This window comes from Haliotis rubra, unplaced genomic scaffold, assembly GCF_003918875.1.
Source record: "Haliotis rubra isolate DU_JTF1 unplaced genomic scaffold, ASM391887v1 Scf298, whole genome shotgun sequence".
NCBI lineage: Eukaryota > Metazoa > Mollusca > Gastropoda > Lepetellida > Haliotidae > Haliotis > Haliotis rubra.
In genome coordinates, this window is record NW_025766966.1 from 198,653 (window position 1) to 215,396 (window position 16,744).

Below are 16,744 nucleotides of genomic sequence, written 5' to 3' on the forward strand. Positions count from 1 at the left end.
ATTGTTAATTTCTTCAAAGTCTCCTTAAGAAGATCTTGTCTTGCATCAAATGCCATTATTCAGATTTCTATTTGATTTGAATTTTGTTTTTGTTCTTGTAGAATGATCATGTTTGAAAATTGAAATTTAACAATTCAAGGTTGTTAGTTGACTTTTAAATAATTGGTTACATGACCAGTCTACAACTTTAGTCTCCATAAACTCTTCTTCAAATCAAGTTGAGAAAGTAACACCAAATATCAATTTGAACCTTCTGATTCCATCATGCCCCCACCACCCTGCCCCAACCCCTAAGGAAGAGAAGTATGGACGTTTTACCTCCACCCTCTGTCGCCGTACTCTCCCTCATCACAGGCGACGTCAGTGTCACTGTGCATGTTGTAGGAGGTTCCTTGGTGTTGCTAACAATGATGGCAGCTTCTTCAACACATCTCTTCACTTCAAATTTCTCATCGGTTACAGTCTAAATAAACAAAAAGCAGTGTTCGGACATTTCAAAATGAACCCAATTTTATACCCATCCAAATCTGAGTTTCCAGAGTCATATATAAAGTGAGTGAGTTTAGTTTTATATCACGGCAAGGGGGCAGCAGAATTGGGCTTCACACATTGTATCCATGTGGGGAATCGAACTCTGGTCTTCAGCATAAGCGAACACTTTAACCACTAGGCTACAGACTTTAAATTCTTTCACACAGCTATCGAAATATAGAATGCAGCGTTCCTTTTCCTTTTGAGCAACATATATCCAATCGATGACAACAGTGACACAAGGGACTAACTTCTCAATGGTATTTCATAGTTTCGCTCAAATGACCAAATGAAGTGACCAGAGTCAGCAGCAAACATTCACTAAGAAAGGTTTGCTTCTTTTCAATAAATCAAATACTACTTAGATTTGAAATGAACCTACAGCTAACTGTTTGGGTAGTCCGTCAGCCACTCTTTCCAGCAGTGTTCGGGTGGGTTTCTCAGAACACAGTACGACTAGATGGACATTGAGATCTCCGTGGAGCAACAGCCCCTTGGCAAGAACCCCGACACGCATCACCCCCTTCAGAACCCGTGGGGAGGTGTCATCATCCTTCTTTTTCTCGCTGCAAGGAAAATATACAATCCTCAAAATGGCAGAGAGAAACAGTTTGATTAGTTCTGTACATTTATTGACTAACACCGCCATTAGCAAAATTTCAGGTAAACAGCAAACTTGAACATCAAGCCTAGATGAGGGAACCTAGAGACTGATATTGATACAGCGGAAGCTGTCAAAACCGGCAGCTGTCCAATCCGGCAAGTTGTCAACACCAACATAAAATCTCAGTCCCATCTGTGGCTAGTACATTTATCATCATTTAAAAGCTGTGCAATCCAGCTGCTGTCAATTCCGGATGAGTCGCCCGAATGTGTTTATACAGTAATCAGCGCTGTCTAATCCGGAACGTGGCCAGTAGTCAGTCCAATGTGTATAATTAATCCTACGTTGAAACTACATGTTTGCTGAGAAAGATAATTTAATCTTAGTTCAGTATGGGTACACTTGTACATGTAATTTGTGATTTGAGGGAGTAAATTGAGAGAACCACGTTATACAACAATGTATGTGAGAGTGATAAAACTGGTTCAGTTCTAGTCGTAGGTAACCCTGCCAGCTCTACAATCCGGCACGCTGTCGAAACTGGATTATGTCTGGATTTTTTCAGTGACTGGGAACCTGTTGTAGTGAGTGAATGAGTTGGGTCAATCAATCATCAAGTCTGACCACCTAGTCTTGTAAGTCGTATCTTACAAGCATGGGTTGAACGTCAATTCTAGTGGAAATCTTCAAGGTTTCCATGTTGACATTTACCCTTCTTTAGCTTCAGTATCCTTCTTCACTTCCTTCTTTTCCTTCTTCTCTGCTTCCACATCCTTTGGCGCATCACTGCAACACAGACTAGGTTTCATATACCTCACGATCTTCCTTCAGTATTTGAATTCTATTAAATGTTAAACGCTCGCAGCAGCAGTATACTATCAGCAGTGTTTCAGCTATATGACAGTTGTTTGTAAACATTCAAATCTACAAAATCCAGTGATTGATATTATGAGTGAGTGAGTGAGCGAGTTTTTAGCATTACGCCACTTTTAGCAATATTCTAGCATTATCACGGCAGGGGACACCAGAAATGGACTTTATACATTGTACCCATGTGAGGAATCGATCCCGGGTCTTCGGCCTGCCGAGTAAACACTTTAACCACTAGGCTACCCCACCACCTCGATTGATATTATCAGACATATTCCACGTCTTGGTATGATAACACAGGCAGCCAAGTCACCAAGTCTGACCACCTGCTACTCTTCGTGCATCTGACAACCAGGACAGGTTGCTGGGGAAACTATTCTAAGAAAACATTTTCATATATTTACCTGTCTGCAAGGAAGTCTGAGACCTGCTTCAGAGCTCTTTCACAAGATGACACGATTAGCTGTACAGCCTGAAGCTGGAACAAGATTACAAAAAAATATCATGCATTTCTCACATATCACGCATACATGGCAGGTAGCATGGTCAGAAAAACATATTTTCCTCACAAATAATTTACAAAGTAAATTTCCACCTAATGAAACAGACATTACCTTTATGGTCGTCAAGAAAATTTCAATTTTCACAAAGGAAATCTTTAAATGGATACAAATGGTGCGGATAGCTTGAAAGAGGGTTTAATATTCTAGCACATGCATGTGTGAGTGATTGAGCTACAGCAGTTTTGGAGTGCAAGCCCACTGAGAGTTTTAACTTGAACACCTTACTTGGATAAAGTATACTTACTCCAAGCCAACCATTCCCTGTCTTATCTTAATGCCAAGAACATTGTAGGGTAAGAAAATACTGTCTTTCTGGTATTATGTACTAAACTCTCAACCTTCCGCTAGTAGGACAAACTCTCTATCCCTCAAAACAGCTTTTTCTAACACTTCTAAACAATTGAACACCATGCAAAACCATCACACTAAAAGTCAGTTTTGTATATCTTCAAAATGCCAACTTCACAAGTTTAATGTACACTACTAGTCCCTGGTCTTGCTCTAACCATCACTATGGCAACATAATCCTACCTCCGCTTCTGTTGGGTATATGGCAGTATGTTTGGACATCACATGGCGATCATCAGCTGTATCTGGCTTCCTCATATGCTGCAACATAAACCAGTCATTACAAAATGACAGAATGTGTTAAACTTATCTCTCAATTATCTTTAAAACCTTCTTTTTTTTGGTCTGTTTTGTGTTTGAATGCCACACAGCAATATCGCAGCTATGTCAGATAGCTGTAAATAGACAAGTCTGGACCAGAAAATCCAGTGATTAACATTACAATTCCCAAGTTTCAAATTATCAAGGAAGACATCATCTCAAAAAGAGAGCAGAAGCACTCTTTTCCAATAATGATGGAAGATGTAGCACTCATATGCAGCACTCATATGCAGCACTTAGAAGCATGGTTCCACATACAAGGGAGTCCCTCCTAAATACCTCAAAACAGATTATGATAATTTAACACTCTTGTATGTGCTCCACTTATCAAAATTTCACAAAAGTGATCAGTGTACAATTTTCAAGCTGAAAAGATTCATCACAACATACACAATCTTTCATTAGTCACAAATAGGAACTGCAATGATTTTGACTGAAATGGAAAGATAATGACATTTGAAAGCACATAAAATATCACAAGGGGTAAATTTGAAAAAACTTCTTAACCAGCACCCGGAAATGCCATGGTGCTTTTTGGCTTTCTTCACACTGACCACTTTGAAAAAGACACCACTAGAATTCTGCACAATACTGAGAAATCCACTTTACAAAGCCTTTAACAGCTGACAATAAAGACTGCTAACAAATTCTGTATCTCACCATTGGTCCAGGCCCTCCCATGAATGGGCGTGGTGGCATCATCCCAGGGGGTCCCTGATGCCGTTGCCATTCATAATACTCCATCATCTCGTAGCGGCGCGATGCTCCCAGTACATCTCCTCTTCCATCCTAGGTAAAAATAAATGCACAAATTTCATAAATGTCTAAATTCTAACAAAGGGTCATTAGTTGGCTCATTGTTTTACAAGGCTGTCATTAAAATATTAGACATAACAGATCTATGTTTCAGCTTATTGTTTACCTCATCTCCTCCCGCCACCGTTCCTCCTGTTCTCGGCGTCGCCAAAACTCCTCCTTCTGGGCCTGCCTCCTCAGTTTCTCCTCCTGAACTTTGCGGGCTCGAATACTGGGCTTCACCTCCACCTGCAGGTTGGGGTCAACCTTTTTCTGTAAAACAAACAACATACTTCTTCAGCTAAAAAACTTCAATGAATTCATCTTTAGGCAATCAGTCACTAAAAGTAATCCTTGATGTAGAAATGTTGTTTCATGGTAACAATTTATGAATTAAATGTTCATGCTTTACTCATACATGTTTATAAAACAGATAGAAGATTAATAAATAACTGTCACAGAAACATTTACATTTCTTAATATGACCACAGTTAAACATGGACAAGAAATTCAGTTGTAACCATTAATGGTTTAATCATCCTATTTAGCATTAAATTCATTAACTGCAGTAATAAACAAGTTCACTGTTAACTAAACACTTGAAGAATGAATTTATTATTAATCAACATATTGATATATTGGGTTGACTTTTATCAATACTAAAATTACCCAATCAATGACACCCCTACACCCAGTGTTCACGAATAGCGTCTGACCCTCTGACAAATCCGGCAGATTCGCCAACGGTCAGACAGAAGTCTACAACCCGCCGGCCCCAGTGTCTGACTGTATATTTCACAATGACTTAGACTGAAGTTGTTTTATGTGACATGTGACACTTGTTTGCTGTTTATAAATCTTATGTTTGTTAATAATTTCAATGTCAATTATAAGAAAGATTAAATCTGAAATGTGTGTTTAATTTTATTCCATGGGTCCTGTGCATTTTCAATGGGTCAGACAGACATCTGAAACTTACAAGACACAATGTCCTGTGACTTTGAAACACCATTCGTGAACACTGTACACCGTGCACATGCACCATAGTTTGAACCTACAGTGAACAAGACTGAGGAGCCTAGCTCACAGAAGGCCCTCTTTGAGATCAAAATAGGCTATTTTAACACTAAAAGTAGTAGCTACATATAGACTATTCAAGGAAGTCAAACACAAGATTCTTTTAATATGACTATAGTTAATGTCAGGGCCATGACCGGTTATCTAGTGTCATATGAAAAAGTTGGGCATTTCTTACTTCTTTTGACTGGTGTTTGACAAAAAACTTACTATCACCGTAAACTTTATGAAATAAGCCTACCTTATACTGTAGTCGATGTCTTCTACCCTTTAGATGCATCTCCTTGGCATTGGGGTCATTGAACTTGCACTCACAGAGCTTGCAGTTGAAACTGATGACTTTACCTTGGTCATTCTTCATTTCCTCAATGTATTCATGACCTGCACGAGTTGTGGGAATATTAGGGTTAACAACATCCAGTTTTAGTATAATGAGGTAGAAAAGCCCACATTACTCAGGTCAAATAAGCAAGTGTTAAATGTAGGTATGGTGTTGACAAACATGTAATTTTTTTATTAAAATTGATATTTTATACTTATCCTGACTCATGCTTAAGTGCTTGTCTATTTCTTCTTGCAAATGATAGTGGAACACTTGAATCCCCTTTTGAAGCTCCCTTCAAAACCGCGGACGTAAAATCACTCACCCAGTGTTATCTCCCTTGTGACTCTTTTTGGCGGGAAAACACATCACATGATCGGACATGCCCCTCACTCTCTCCTGAAAAAGCGCCCGACACCTGGATTACAGGGAATCCAGAGTGCCATGAGGGGAGACTGGGATGGCTTACCTCATGAGTCAGGATTAGTATAAAATATCAATTTTAATCAAAGATTACATATTTTTCCTTATCCTGACTCATGCTTAATTGCTTGTAGAATCCAACGGAAACGGTGGTGGGTCAAGCCACTCTGGATTCCATGCTGATTTACGTCCTGCATACTCCCCTGATGGAACTTCTTATAGTACTATGCTGATTCTTCCTTCCAGCTTCCTCGAGTTTGGGGGGGACCACAACTTGTCAGATTTTCCGGAACCGCTTCTCCTGACAGTAAAAGTGGATTTATACGACTCCATGATTTGATTTCTGCATCAATGGAGAAGTGACCCTTCTTCATATATGAGTAAGTCCTTACAAGTATAGGGTCTGTCACTCATGTTAGCCTATCTTAGACGTGCGCACAGACTCTCAGCTCCAACTCTCCCGACGGTCGGCTTTTAAAGGTCACATAAACCCTAGGGGGTACAAATACATAAATCACTAACTGGCATCGTTATAAATGAAACCCGTCATTAAAACTACTCATTTCGACCTTTAATTGACTTAAATCGACCTTTTTGACAACAGTGCACAATTCTCACCCATGAGAGCGAAATTTCAACCAATCAGGCGGCGCGCCTCTGTGGCGTCATATGAGGAATAGCTTTGAGAGCCGATGCAGAATTCATCTACATTTTAGGGGTAAATTATCGTGTTTACAGGCTTGTATAAACCTGAAATCGTGACAATTGTTGTGGAAAATGAAAGCTATATGTTCTCACAATCTACTGTCATTTAATTTTGTCTCCTGCTTTGCCTAGTTTCGAGTTACAACTTGTTTTCATAGGCGATTCTGTCAAAATCGATTGGTGTCGTTAGGCCCTATTTGTATAATGACTGATCCAAATTGATCCCATTTCTGTGTTGTTTTACCTCGATATTTAATCATGTCATGTAAAAAAATCTGTTTGTATTCTCAAAACAATTAGTGTCGGCCCATAAGTTTTCACATGCAATACAGCAATTAATACTCCCTCGTTGTAACCCGTGTTAGGTGGTATAAACCTACACATGTTATTTGTCATCATTCACTTGATGGTCAGTTAATGAATTTATAACAGGTATAATTAGTGGTAACACACTTAGATTACCGACAAAGGTTCCCATTTGGCATTTCTTGTGTCTGGAGTAAATATTCAACATTATAAACATCGATCAAAGGATTAACCGATAACAGCTGATTGATTAATTACTTTTATCTTACACAGCGGAATTGTCAAAAGGTAGTGTTTATGTATGTAGATTTACTAATCTATACTGAATACACTCTGTCGTGTAATGGGTGTCTGCGTAAAACAACGTCCTTCTTTCAAAGGATTAACCGGCAATACATTGATTGATTGCCCATTATTGGCTAACTAAATTACTGTTTTTAAAGAAAGGCGGACATTATGCAATTAGTTGCCAGGTGTGCTATCTTGGGTGACCAATGAGACTATACACCAATACCTGAAAAGATTTATCACTTTTAAGTATATTAAACTGTTAAAAGACACATCATTTGGAACAGTTTTGTGGATATTGATGGATACATTCCTCGAACAAGGTAATGGCCTGATATTGTTCCTATAACTTTAATCTGTTTTAATTTTAATATTTGCATTTTGTTTTATTCATTTGTCGTAGCATTCAACAGAATCATTGTTTTCGCCGTGAAGTGTAATGAGACAGACAACATGCACTAGGGTGTGTGTCGCGAATTATGATTCACATTGGCAAACTATAAAATGTCTAGATATTACAGTTCTGTTATAAATTCACTATAAGTATCAGCAGATCGTCTGCTTTTTATTTAGTTTCAAAATGCATACAAGTGTGATAATAAACTAATTAGGATTATAAGACCAAATATAAAGGCAGCACATTGACTAGTATCTACATACTGGTGAGTGGACATTAACCATGGGAATGTAGCAAAGAAATTTATCGGCGCAGTATTGTGACTTGACCCCCACCTGGCTTCCGTGGAAGAAATCGTTATGTTATAAGTTGTGTCATGCAAAATCCGTTTGGTTATGATTCCAATACATATTTAACAACGAGTAGAAAGTAGTCTTGATTTTCTAACTTGATGAAAACAAACTATAATCTCATTAATTCTAACAGATTTTTTATTTTTTTAAAATGGCGCCCTGTCGGGAACATCCGCCAGTCTGAGGATAAATGGTATTTAGGTTTGTTTTCACGAGTTACAAAATCAAAACTACTTTCTACTGGTAGTAAAATATGTATTTTATTGATAGCCAATAGGATTTTGCATGACATATAGCGTATATCATAACAATTTCTCTCGTGGCAGCGAGGTGGAGTGTCAATATAATACTACTTACAATATTATTGTTACTTGACCACAACCTCACTTCGAGGAAGAAATCGTTATGTTACAAGTTGTGTCATAGAAAATCTTTATGGTCATCAATCATATGCATATTTTACTACAACTAGTAAGTAGTTTTGATTCTTTAACTTCCGTGAAGCGATCTGAACACAAGTAAGATATCGTTTCAGGCTTCCAAGCAACTTCGCTTCGCACTCACAAACATAACCCATTTAGCACGAACTGCGGGGTCCTGTGGAAATCTGTGCATGGGGACACCATCGCCCGACCCTAGGAGCAATTGGCGACAAAGCAGCGATTAGGCATGTAAAATTAGTTGATGTCGAAAATCATCAAAATGATGGCGTGCTACACATTTTCTATACAACTAACTGAAAATCGTTCCTCATATGGCGTCACTGCAGTGCTCTGGCGACAGAGTTCGTAACCTGTCTGTGGTTTTAGTTGGCGGTGAGAGGGAAGCGAAGGCGACTTTTGGCCACTTTTAATAAATTTGGTATTAATTAACCACAAGTTTTTAAAGAATAAATTTGGTGTTCGCGCATAAGACTAACCACAAATCTTTCATATGTAATGGTTAAAGAGTAACAAAAACAAAGTTTAGTGGTTCTTTAAGATATTCCGCCACTTGTGGATGTGTTGCTTCCATTGCCGTGAAGCCCTTCCTTAAAGCGTATTTCTCAAAACTCTGCCACTTGTCGTCATACAAGCTGCGAATTGATCTATGTAGAGCTAATGTGACTGCGTTCAATGCTCTGGCGGAATATCCTCTTTTCTTCAAGCAAGTTTTAATACGTTCCATGCGTGTAGTTGGAATACTGTTGGATTGCCGTGTACTTGCTTGGTGTGCAGATGAATTAAGTTCGGCCACTCTGGAAGTTGTAGGGTTGGATTTCTGAGTTCTTGTATGAGGATGGGAAACCACACCCTCGCTAGCCAGTAGGGCGCGACCAAAATCAGTTGCAGGTTCTTCGTCTGCTTGATTTTCCGCAATACCTGCGGTATTAGAGCTTGAGGTGGAAACGCGTATGCGTTTAGTCCTTCCCAGGAGATGCTTAGAGCATATGTTGCCAATGCTTGTGGATCCGGAACCGGAGAGAGACGAATGTTGGTATTTGTTTGTTGAACCTTGTAGCAAACAGGTCTATCAGTGGAGATCCTATCGTCTGTATGATGCATCTGAATGCTTCTGGGTGTAACATCCATTCCGTCGGGGATGGTTGTGTTGGATGAGATAGGGCGTCTGCTATCACATTCTTGGCTCCGGGAATGTGACATGCTTTCACGTCGATGTTCAAATGTCTATTATGCTGAACAGATGGAAGCTGAGATCTAGTAGATTCCTTGTTCTTGTTGATCCTTGTTTGTTGACGTAGAACGCCACTGTGGAGTTGTCCGTGTGGATCATCAGTTGTGCATTCCTTAGTATGCTGGACCAGTGTAGTAAGGCATTTATGACTGCTTTCATCTCGAGCATGTTGATGTGTAGACTTTGCTCCTGATTCGACCATTTCCCTGCTGCCACTTCGCTGTCGAGGTGGGCTCCCCATCCTTGAAGTGATGCATCTACGTAGAAATGAGTGTTGTACTCCGGCTCTGAAAAGTAGGTTCCTCCGCAAACATTCGACTTCCGAGTCCACCATAGGAGATATGGTTTCAGTCCGTCCGGTAGTCCGAAAAGAGTCCGGACTGTCTAGATGAGCGTTCACGAACACTTGTAGTGGGCGCAGTTGTAGTCTTCCTGTACGTGTCATGACTTGTGCTGTCGTGAGGAGACCGAGTAGGCTCTGCCAACATTGTAGTGGTAACGGAGAGAGTAGTGCTTGAGATATCATTTGTTCTATCTTGACCCAACGCTCCTCTGGGACGACTATGCGATTCTGCGATGTGATGAATCGTATTCCTAGGAATTGCAGATGCTGTGTGGGTTCTAGTTCCGATTTGAGGAGATTTACTAGCCATTCTAGTTGTGTGAGTAGCCTGATTGTGAAGTTTAGTTGCAGTCTGAGTTGACTGGAATCTTGATGAGCTTGAATCCTGTCATCCAGGTGAAACGCACTGCCTAGACGTCGATGATGTAGATAAGCGATGAATGGCTTTGTCACTCGAGTAAACAACCAAGGGGCCGACGATATTTCAAATGGTACCACCTTCCATTGGAAGATGACGTCCGTAAAGAGGTATCGTAGGTATTTCCTTGAGTCCGGATGTATCAGGATGTGAAGATACGCATCCTGTAGATCTATGCTGGCGAGGTGGTCTAATGGACGTATGAGTTGTCGCAGTTGAGGCAGATGTATCATTCTGAACTTTGCGGGGCTGCGTAGATAATCTTGGTTGAATTTCCTCATGTTGTATATAAGTCGGAACTTTTCCCTGGAATTTTTCTTTGGTACTAAGAAGATTGGGGAGTCAAAAACAGGCGTGACGAACTCCTGTTTTATTTCTTCGATCACCTCCTTCTCGAGTAGAGTTATGATAGCGTGTGGGCCAGAGAGTTGCTTGTCAATGGTGGTACTGCTTGTAGTTGTATCTTGTATCCTCTGCGTAGGATCTGGGATACGTAGTCGTCCTGAAGAATTCCCCAATTCTTCCAGTAGCGTTGTAGACGTCCACCCACTGTTGAAGGTTGTATGGGAACGGCTGGGGGTGGGACGACTCCAGTCGTTCTGAACCCGTCCTTCAGCGTCTGAAGTTCCTGGCACCTCTGGATGCCCTGCCTCTTCTGGGGTTACCTCTGGGAGCTCGGGTTGGGCAACGAAAAGAATCCTTGCCTCCTCTGGAACTGCCGTATTTCTTTTCCCTGGCTCTTTGTATTCCTGTAAACTTCGACTTGCCGGAGTAGGGTTGCAAGGTCTGACGGATAACACTGGCTAGTGTGTCGATGGACTTGATCATCATTACCTCCCTTGACTCTTTCGTTACTTCCTTGGCCACGTCCTCAATTTCCCCTGCGAAGATAGATGGTGCTGACCACGGAGCTCTGTATAGTGACTTGATGAAGCGTTCACTCCACGTACAGGAAGATAGCAATCCTTGTCTTCTTAATAGTGTCAGTCCTGCTGATGTAGATGCCAGATGTTCAGACATGAACTGATGATCTTTCTTCTGAGTTAGTAATGCCGAGTAGATCATTCTATCTTCTTCCGGGGTCGAGTTCCTAAACTTCGCGATGAGGGTTTCATTGATGGCTCTTGACCTGGCTAGACCAAAGAAGGTACGTCTGGTAGTTGTGTCTAGTTGTGCCAACTTCTTATCTTCCACTTTGTAAGTCCTGGCTCGGGAGTCATTGATGATCTTGTAGTTCTCATCTATCTCTGGGGCCTTCGTGAAGGGTTCCATGCGGTGAAGAGAGAACTTCTTAGCGTTGAATGGTGGGATGCTCTGACTCTGGAAATTCATTGCCTTCTGGAGGCTGTGCTGAGGTTTCCTGGTACATCTGCGACAGGATCGACGGGTGGAAGAGTAAGTGTATCGAAGTCCTCGTTAGACATCCTGTACGTAAACCCTTCATTATCCTCTTTAGAAGGTGATGCGAGTTCTAGTCCATTTGCCATCCAAGATTTAATTTCTTTATCGGAAAATATGATTCCCCCATCATCTTCGGATTTAGAGGTTTCTAGTTTTGGAGATGGTTGCCATTCTGTCTCTTTCCTGCGTGGAGATCTGCGCGGAGACCTTCGCGAAGGCGACGAATTCGGAAAAGAATCATCCTTGGAGTCTTGAAATGTATCTGTGCTTTAGCGAAGGTGTAGATTCTCTTCTACGGTGCTTCCACGAATGCTCCTAATGGCTGTCCATATCAGAGAAGGATGATCTGCGATGCTCCGGTGAACGTCTGGTTCTGTTCCTTCGCGAATGTGTCCTAGTACGTTGTAGAGTGTGCGATCCTTCGCGCATGCTTACTCCTTCGCGCATGCTTCCACCTTCACGCATGCTTACTCCTTCGCGCATGCTTCCACCTTCACGCATGCTTCCTCCTTCGCGCATGCTTCCACCTTTGCGCATGCTTCCTCCTTCGCGCATGTTTCCTCCTTCACGCATGCTTCCTCCTTCGCGCATGCTTCCACCTTCGCGCAGGCTTCCTCCTCCGCGCATGCTTCCACCTCCACGCATACTTCCACCTTCACGCGATGCTTCCACCTTCGCGCAGGCTTCCTCCTCCACACATGCTTCCACCTTCGCGCATGCTTCCTCCTTAGCGCAGGCTGCTGTCATCGGTGGGATGGGATGTGATCTGCAGGCTGCTTGACCTTCGCACATGTTCTACGAAAACATATGTCAACAACGTGAACAAATACAGATAATTTTGACAAAATTTCAAACCATATTGTTGGTATATCAATCCTAAAACCGTATACAGCTAATTTAGTAGCAAAAGCCTAAAAATTAAAGGATATAACGCCATATAGGGGACCCAGGCTCTCTCACAACCGTCCTCAAGGGCGAAGAAGGAGAGAGTGAGGGGCATGTCCGATCATGTGACGTGTTTTCCCGCCATAAAGAGTCACAAGGGAGATAACACTGGGTGAGTGATTTTACGTCTGCTTTTTTGAAGGGAGCTTCAAAAGGGTTTCAAGTGTTCCACTATCATTCGCAAGAAGAAAGAGACAAGCAATTAAGCATGAGTCAGGATAAGGAAAAATTAAGAGTCAAATCTTTTTTGTATATTCCTCTCAAGCACAGAGTCAGTTAATTGTGGCACCCAAAGGACATTACCCTCTTCAGTTTAATGCATCAGTCATTAATACTCACCAACTGGAGCTACATCTTTCTCTCCAAGAATGTTCAACTTGTCCCCATCAGCATCCAGCTCTGAAATCACCAAAATATAATTACACATCAATATTTGGCAAAACAGATACATCACACAAGCTCTGGCAATGCAACCACAAACTAATTATCAAAAGTTGTTTAACTCTTTCAACACCAGTCAACCAGAGGCATTTACTGCCATGACACCGAGTTCCCAGAGACTCTAAGGTCATAGATGAAGCCTATGTTTATGAAGTAAATTATAAGTTTGTAAAACGTTATTACTACTACATCTCATACACCATTTGAAAGATCTAATCCCACTGTTGATAAATATGAAGTTTATTTTTATAATATAATTCAAATAATACAACTACGACTTAAATAAATTTATTTTTTAATGAAAATGCAAGCTTACATTTATAATGTCCAGATAAACCACGAAAGAAGCAAAAACTATGACGATTTTTTTCCATTTGTGACATGTCATAACATGCCCGTGCCTTTTTCTTTGATATTTTCATTTTTACGTAATCAGAAAGTTATTATAAAAAGATTTCTTAAATAATATGTATGGCCGCCTATTTCCAGCTATCAATGGCTTTCCGCTCGGTAACATGACACAATATTAAGCAAGAAATCGCTACATATACGTAAATTACGGGACTTATTGGACGTATCATGCTAGGTTATGACCTGAGATAAAAATGCTTCATGCATATATTTTCGCATTAAACATCGTCTCCGAGCGTGAAGATTGAGACGGTGAGAGCCGAGATGTCACTTGTCAGTGACTTGACTTACATTACATGATCGCACAAAAAGATGGAAATAGTAATTTTATATGTACGTTTGACAACTTTTATGAATGCTGTTGTCGATTTTATTCATTAGTTTATTCAATTTATGTAATGATTTCCTCGAATCATCGTTACTTTGCTCTTTGACAATGTTATTGTTATACTGTCGAAGCATGTGTCCGAGAATGTTTGTTTTCAATAACATTGCGAAAAATAGTTTATAATTTTAATTCTGCCTATAATATATGATCAATTGAAATTTAATAAGAGTTTTCAAACATTGTGAAATGTGATAGATTTAGTATAAGAATCATAAGTCTGGTAGGTTCCTAAAATTATGTCTCATTTTGACGTGACTTCTGCCTGGCTGATTAATCGGCCTCTGGTGTCTGGGGACTCATAACGTTGTGGCCGATTATTCGGCCTGCGGTGTTGAATGGGTTAATTGACTTCAGTTTTAGAGTTCAATACAGAAGCCCTTAAGATTCTGAATATAACATTTCTCAAAGGAACCATGCCAAATACATTACACTAAAACCCAACTAAAAGTTTCTAAATTGGGCTATGTGAAACTTATCAGCATAAGGAACTATCAATAAACCAACTTGATCTTTTCACAACAATGAACACCATGAAGATAATACAGAACAGACTGACAGTAGATGTCCTGTGAAGTATTAGGATCTCTGTCGAGTTACTGATCTGGGTTACAATTGGTCTTAAGCAACCCCATGCTTGTCGTAATAGATGACTAACCGGATTGGTTGGTCAGACTCACTGACTTAGTTGACATATGTCATTGTATCCCAATTGCATAGATCGATGCCTATGCTGTTGATCACCGAATTGTCTGGCCCAGACTCGATTATTTACAGACCGCTGCCATATTGCTGGAATATTGCTGTGTGTGGTGTTAAAGAACAAGCATTGTCACCAAGGTGACATAGTCCCCCACCGCAAATTATCAAATCAAACTTAAAAGTAATGAAAGTTTAAGATGAGGTTAAATGTCAACAAAAACATGACCAGTCAACCTCTCTTGATAGCTTCTCTTTAGTTGTTCAAACACACAAATATTTTCAAGTCTGACTTTGACCTTGACACGAATGTCATAGTGTATGAAATATGCAAAAATGGTACTAAAGAAATTGCTTATTGAAAAACATTCAAGGGAAGTCTTGAAAGTCTATGAAGAAAATCCAGTGAATTGAGGTTAACATGCTGAAATCTTCAAAGTGTCGCAGTGACCTTGAAAATTGTGTGAAGGTCACCAAAATTGACTGGGCCCTGCACCTTTATTAAATGAAGCTTGGTGTCAAATATGAAAAAAATCCAGTGAACTTTTTTGGCGATATCTTGCTGACTATCTTAACATGCAATTTAACATGCTGAAATCTTCAAAGTGTCTTTGCGGCCTTGAAAATTAAGTGAAGGTCACAAAAATTGACTGGGCCCTGCACCTTCCCTAAATAAAGCTTGGTGTTGAATATGAAGAAAATCCAGTGAACGGTTCTTAAGATAGCATAACATTTTAGTTAACATGCTGAAATCTTCAAAGTGTCGCCATGATCTTGAAAATTATGTGAAGGTCACCAAACTCAACTGGGCCCAGCACCTTCCCTAGATAAAGCTTGGTGTTGAATATGAAGAAAATTCTTGAGATATATCGCTGACAAGAGTAAAACGTTAAAGTCCCCTTGTGACCTTGAAATGATGGTCAAGGTCACCAAACCTGACTGGAACCTTGCTTATACGGTGATGAACCTTGGTACTAAATATGAAAAGAATCTAGTCAACGGATCTTTAAGATATTCTATTTCGTATGGACGGACGGAGCCTAATACTATATCCCCCGCTTAGCACTAAATGCACTGTGGGGGATAACAAACAAACTAATAAAGACTGACTATTATTCATCATAAGACAATAAGTCTGCCATATTCCTGCAAGATTCCAACAATATCTTAGCAGCATGAAAAGACTCGAGCGTGGGCAAACCAGCAACTGAGAGCGAACAATGGTGGCATACTGTTTTACAAGCACAGTTGATACTGGGGAGTTCTTCTGCTAACCATGCTAACAAAGTATATACAGTGAGCTCACCATCAGAATCTGCTACAGAGGATGAGGCTTGTATCTGGTCCACCTTAATGCTTTCCACCTTCACCTCCTCTGCCTTAACGCCTGTTGTCTTCAGCTGTGTGCCTCCTAAAATATCAGTAGTTGGTCATGTATCCCACATCTAAATAAATGCGGAACTGGACAAGTAGGTCAAAATTTATTTTCTCATCTCACATCTGCTTCTTCCCTTGTGTAAATTTATATTTCAAGGTTGAATGTACCATGTTAAAGACCCCACCACATACACAATTTTATGGATAGACAGTGTCAGCCCTTATGAGACAGAAACACTTAGTTCTCCAAGCTGATGCGGCCATGCAGCATGGATAATGACACAAACCTACATACCATCAGGGAGAATCTTCAGTTCAAGACGTTCTTCAAACTTGGGGTCTAATTATAAATATTTGTTGTGATTTCCAACATGACGGTATCCCCTCATCTGGTGGAAACAGACATCACAAACTCACCAACAAACGTAATTTTGGGCGCTGCCAGCACTATCTTGGCTGGTTGCTGTGCTGCTGCTGCCGCAGCTACTGTCTTCCCAACGATGGCCTTGCCCCCTGCGGACGTGACAGTAGCGGCACTGCCAGTGGACTTGGCTGTCGTAGTGGTGGCTGGGGAGTTGGACACTATCACAGGATCAGTTGAAGGAATGGGCTTGCCAAGCTTTGTGTGAAGCTTCAGCACCTGGGGGCCACATGAAGCAGGCATGTAGAAGTTACTGTCGCTGATAACACTTCCTTGTATTTTAACTATGAACCATTCATCTAAATCATCCACTGAACCACTCTTCC

General features: G+C 40.6%; 1 protein-coding gene across 1 annotated transcript in view; it reads right to left on the reverse strand.

Moving 5' to 3' along the window:
• The window catches only part of LOC124282291 (zinc finger RNA-binding protein-like), a 33,208-nt gene that overhangs the window by 7,964 nt on the left and 8,500 nt on the right, over window positions 1–16,744 (reverse strand). Inside the window, 12 exon segments of the mRNA XM_046718244.1 lie at window positions 319–463; window positions 914–1,097; window positions 1,847–1,921; window positions 2,410–2,483; window positions 3,100–3,177; window positions 3,898–3,998; window positions 4,001–4,026; window positions 4,160–4,305; window positions 5,351–5,490; window positions 13,024–13,083; window positions 15,927–16,031; window positions 16,415–16,637. Of these exon segments, the coding sequence (XP_046574200.1) occupies window positions 319–463; window positions 914–1,097; window positions 1,847–1,921; window positions 2,410–2,483; window positions 3,100–3,177; window positions 3,898–3,998; window positions 4,001–4,026; window positions 4,160–4,305; window positions 5,351–5,490; window positions 13,024–13,083; window positions 15,927–16,031; window positions 16,415–16,637 (1,357 nt within the window).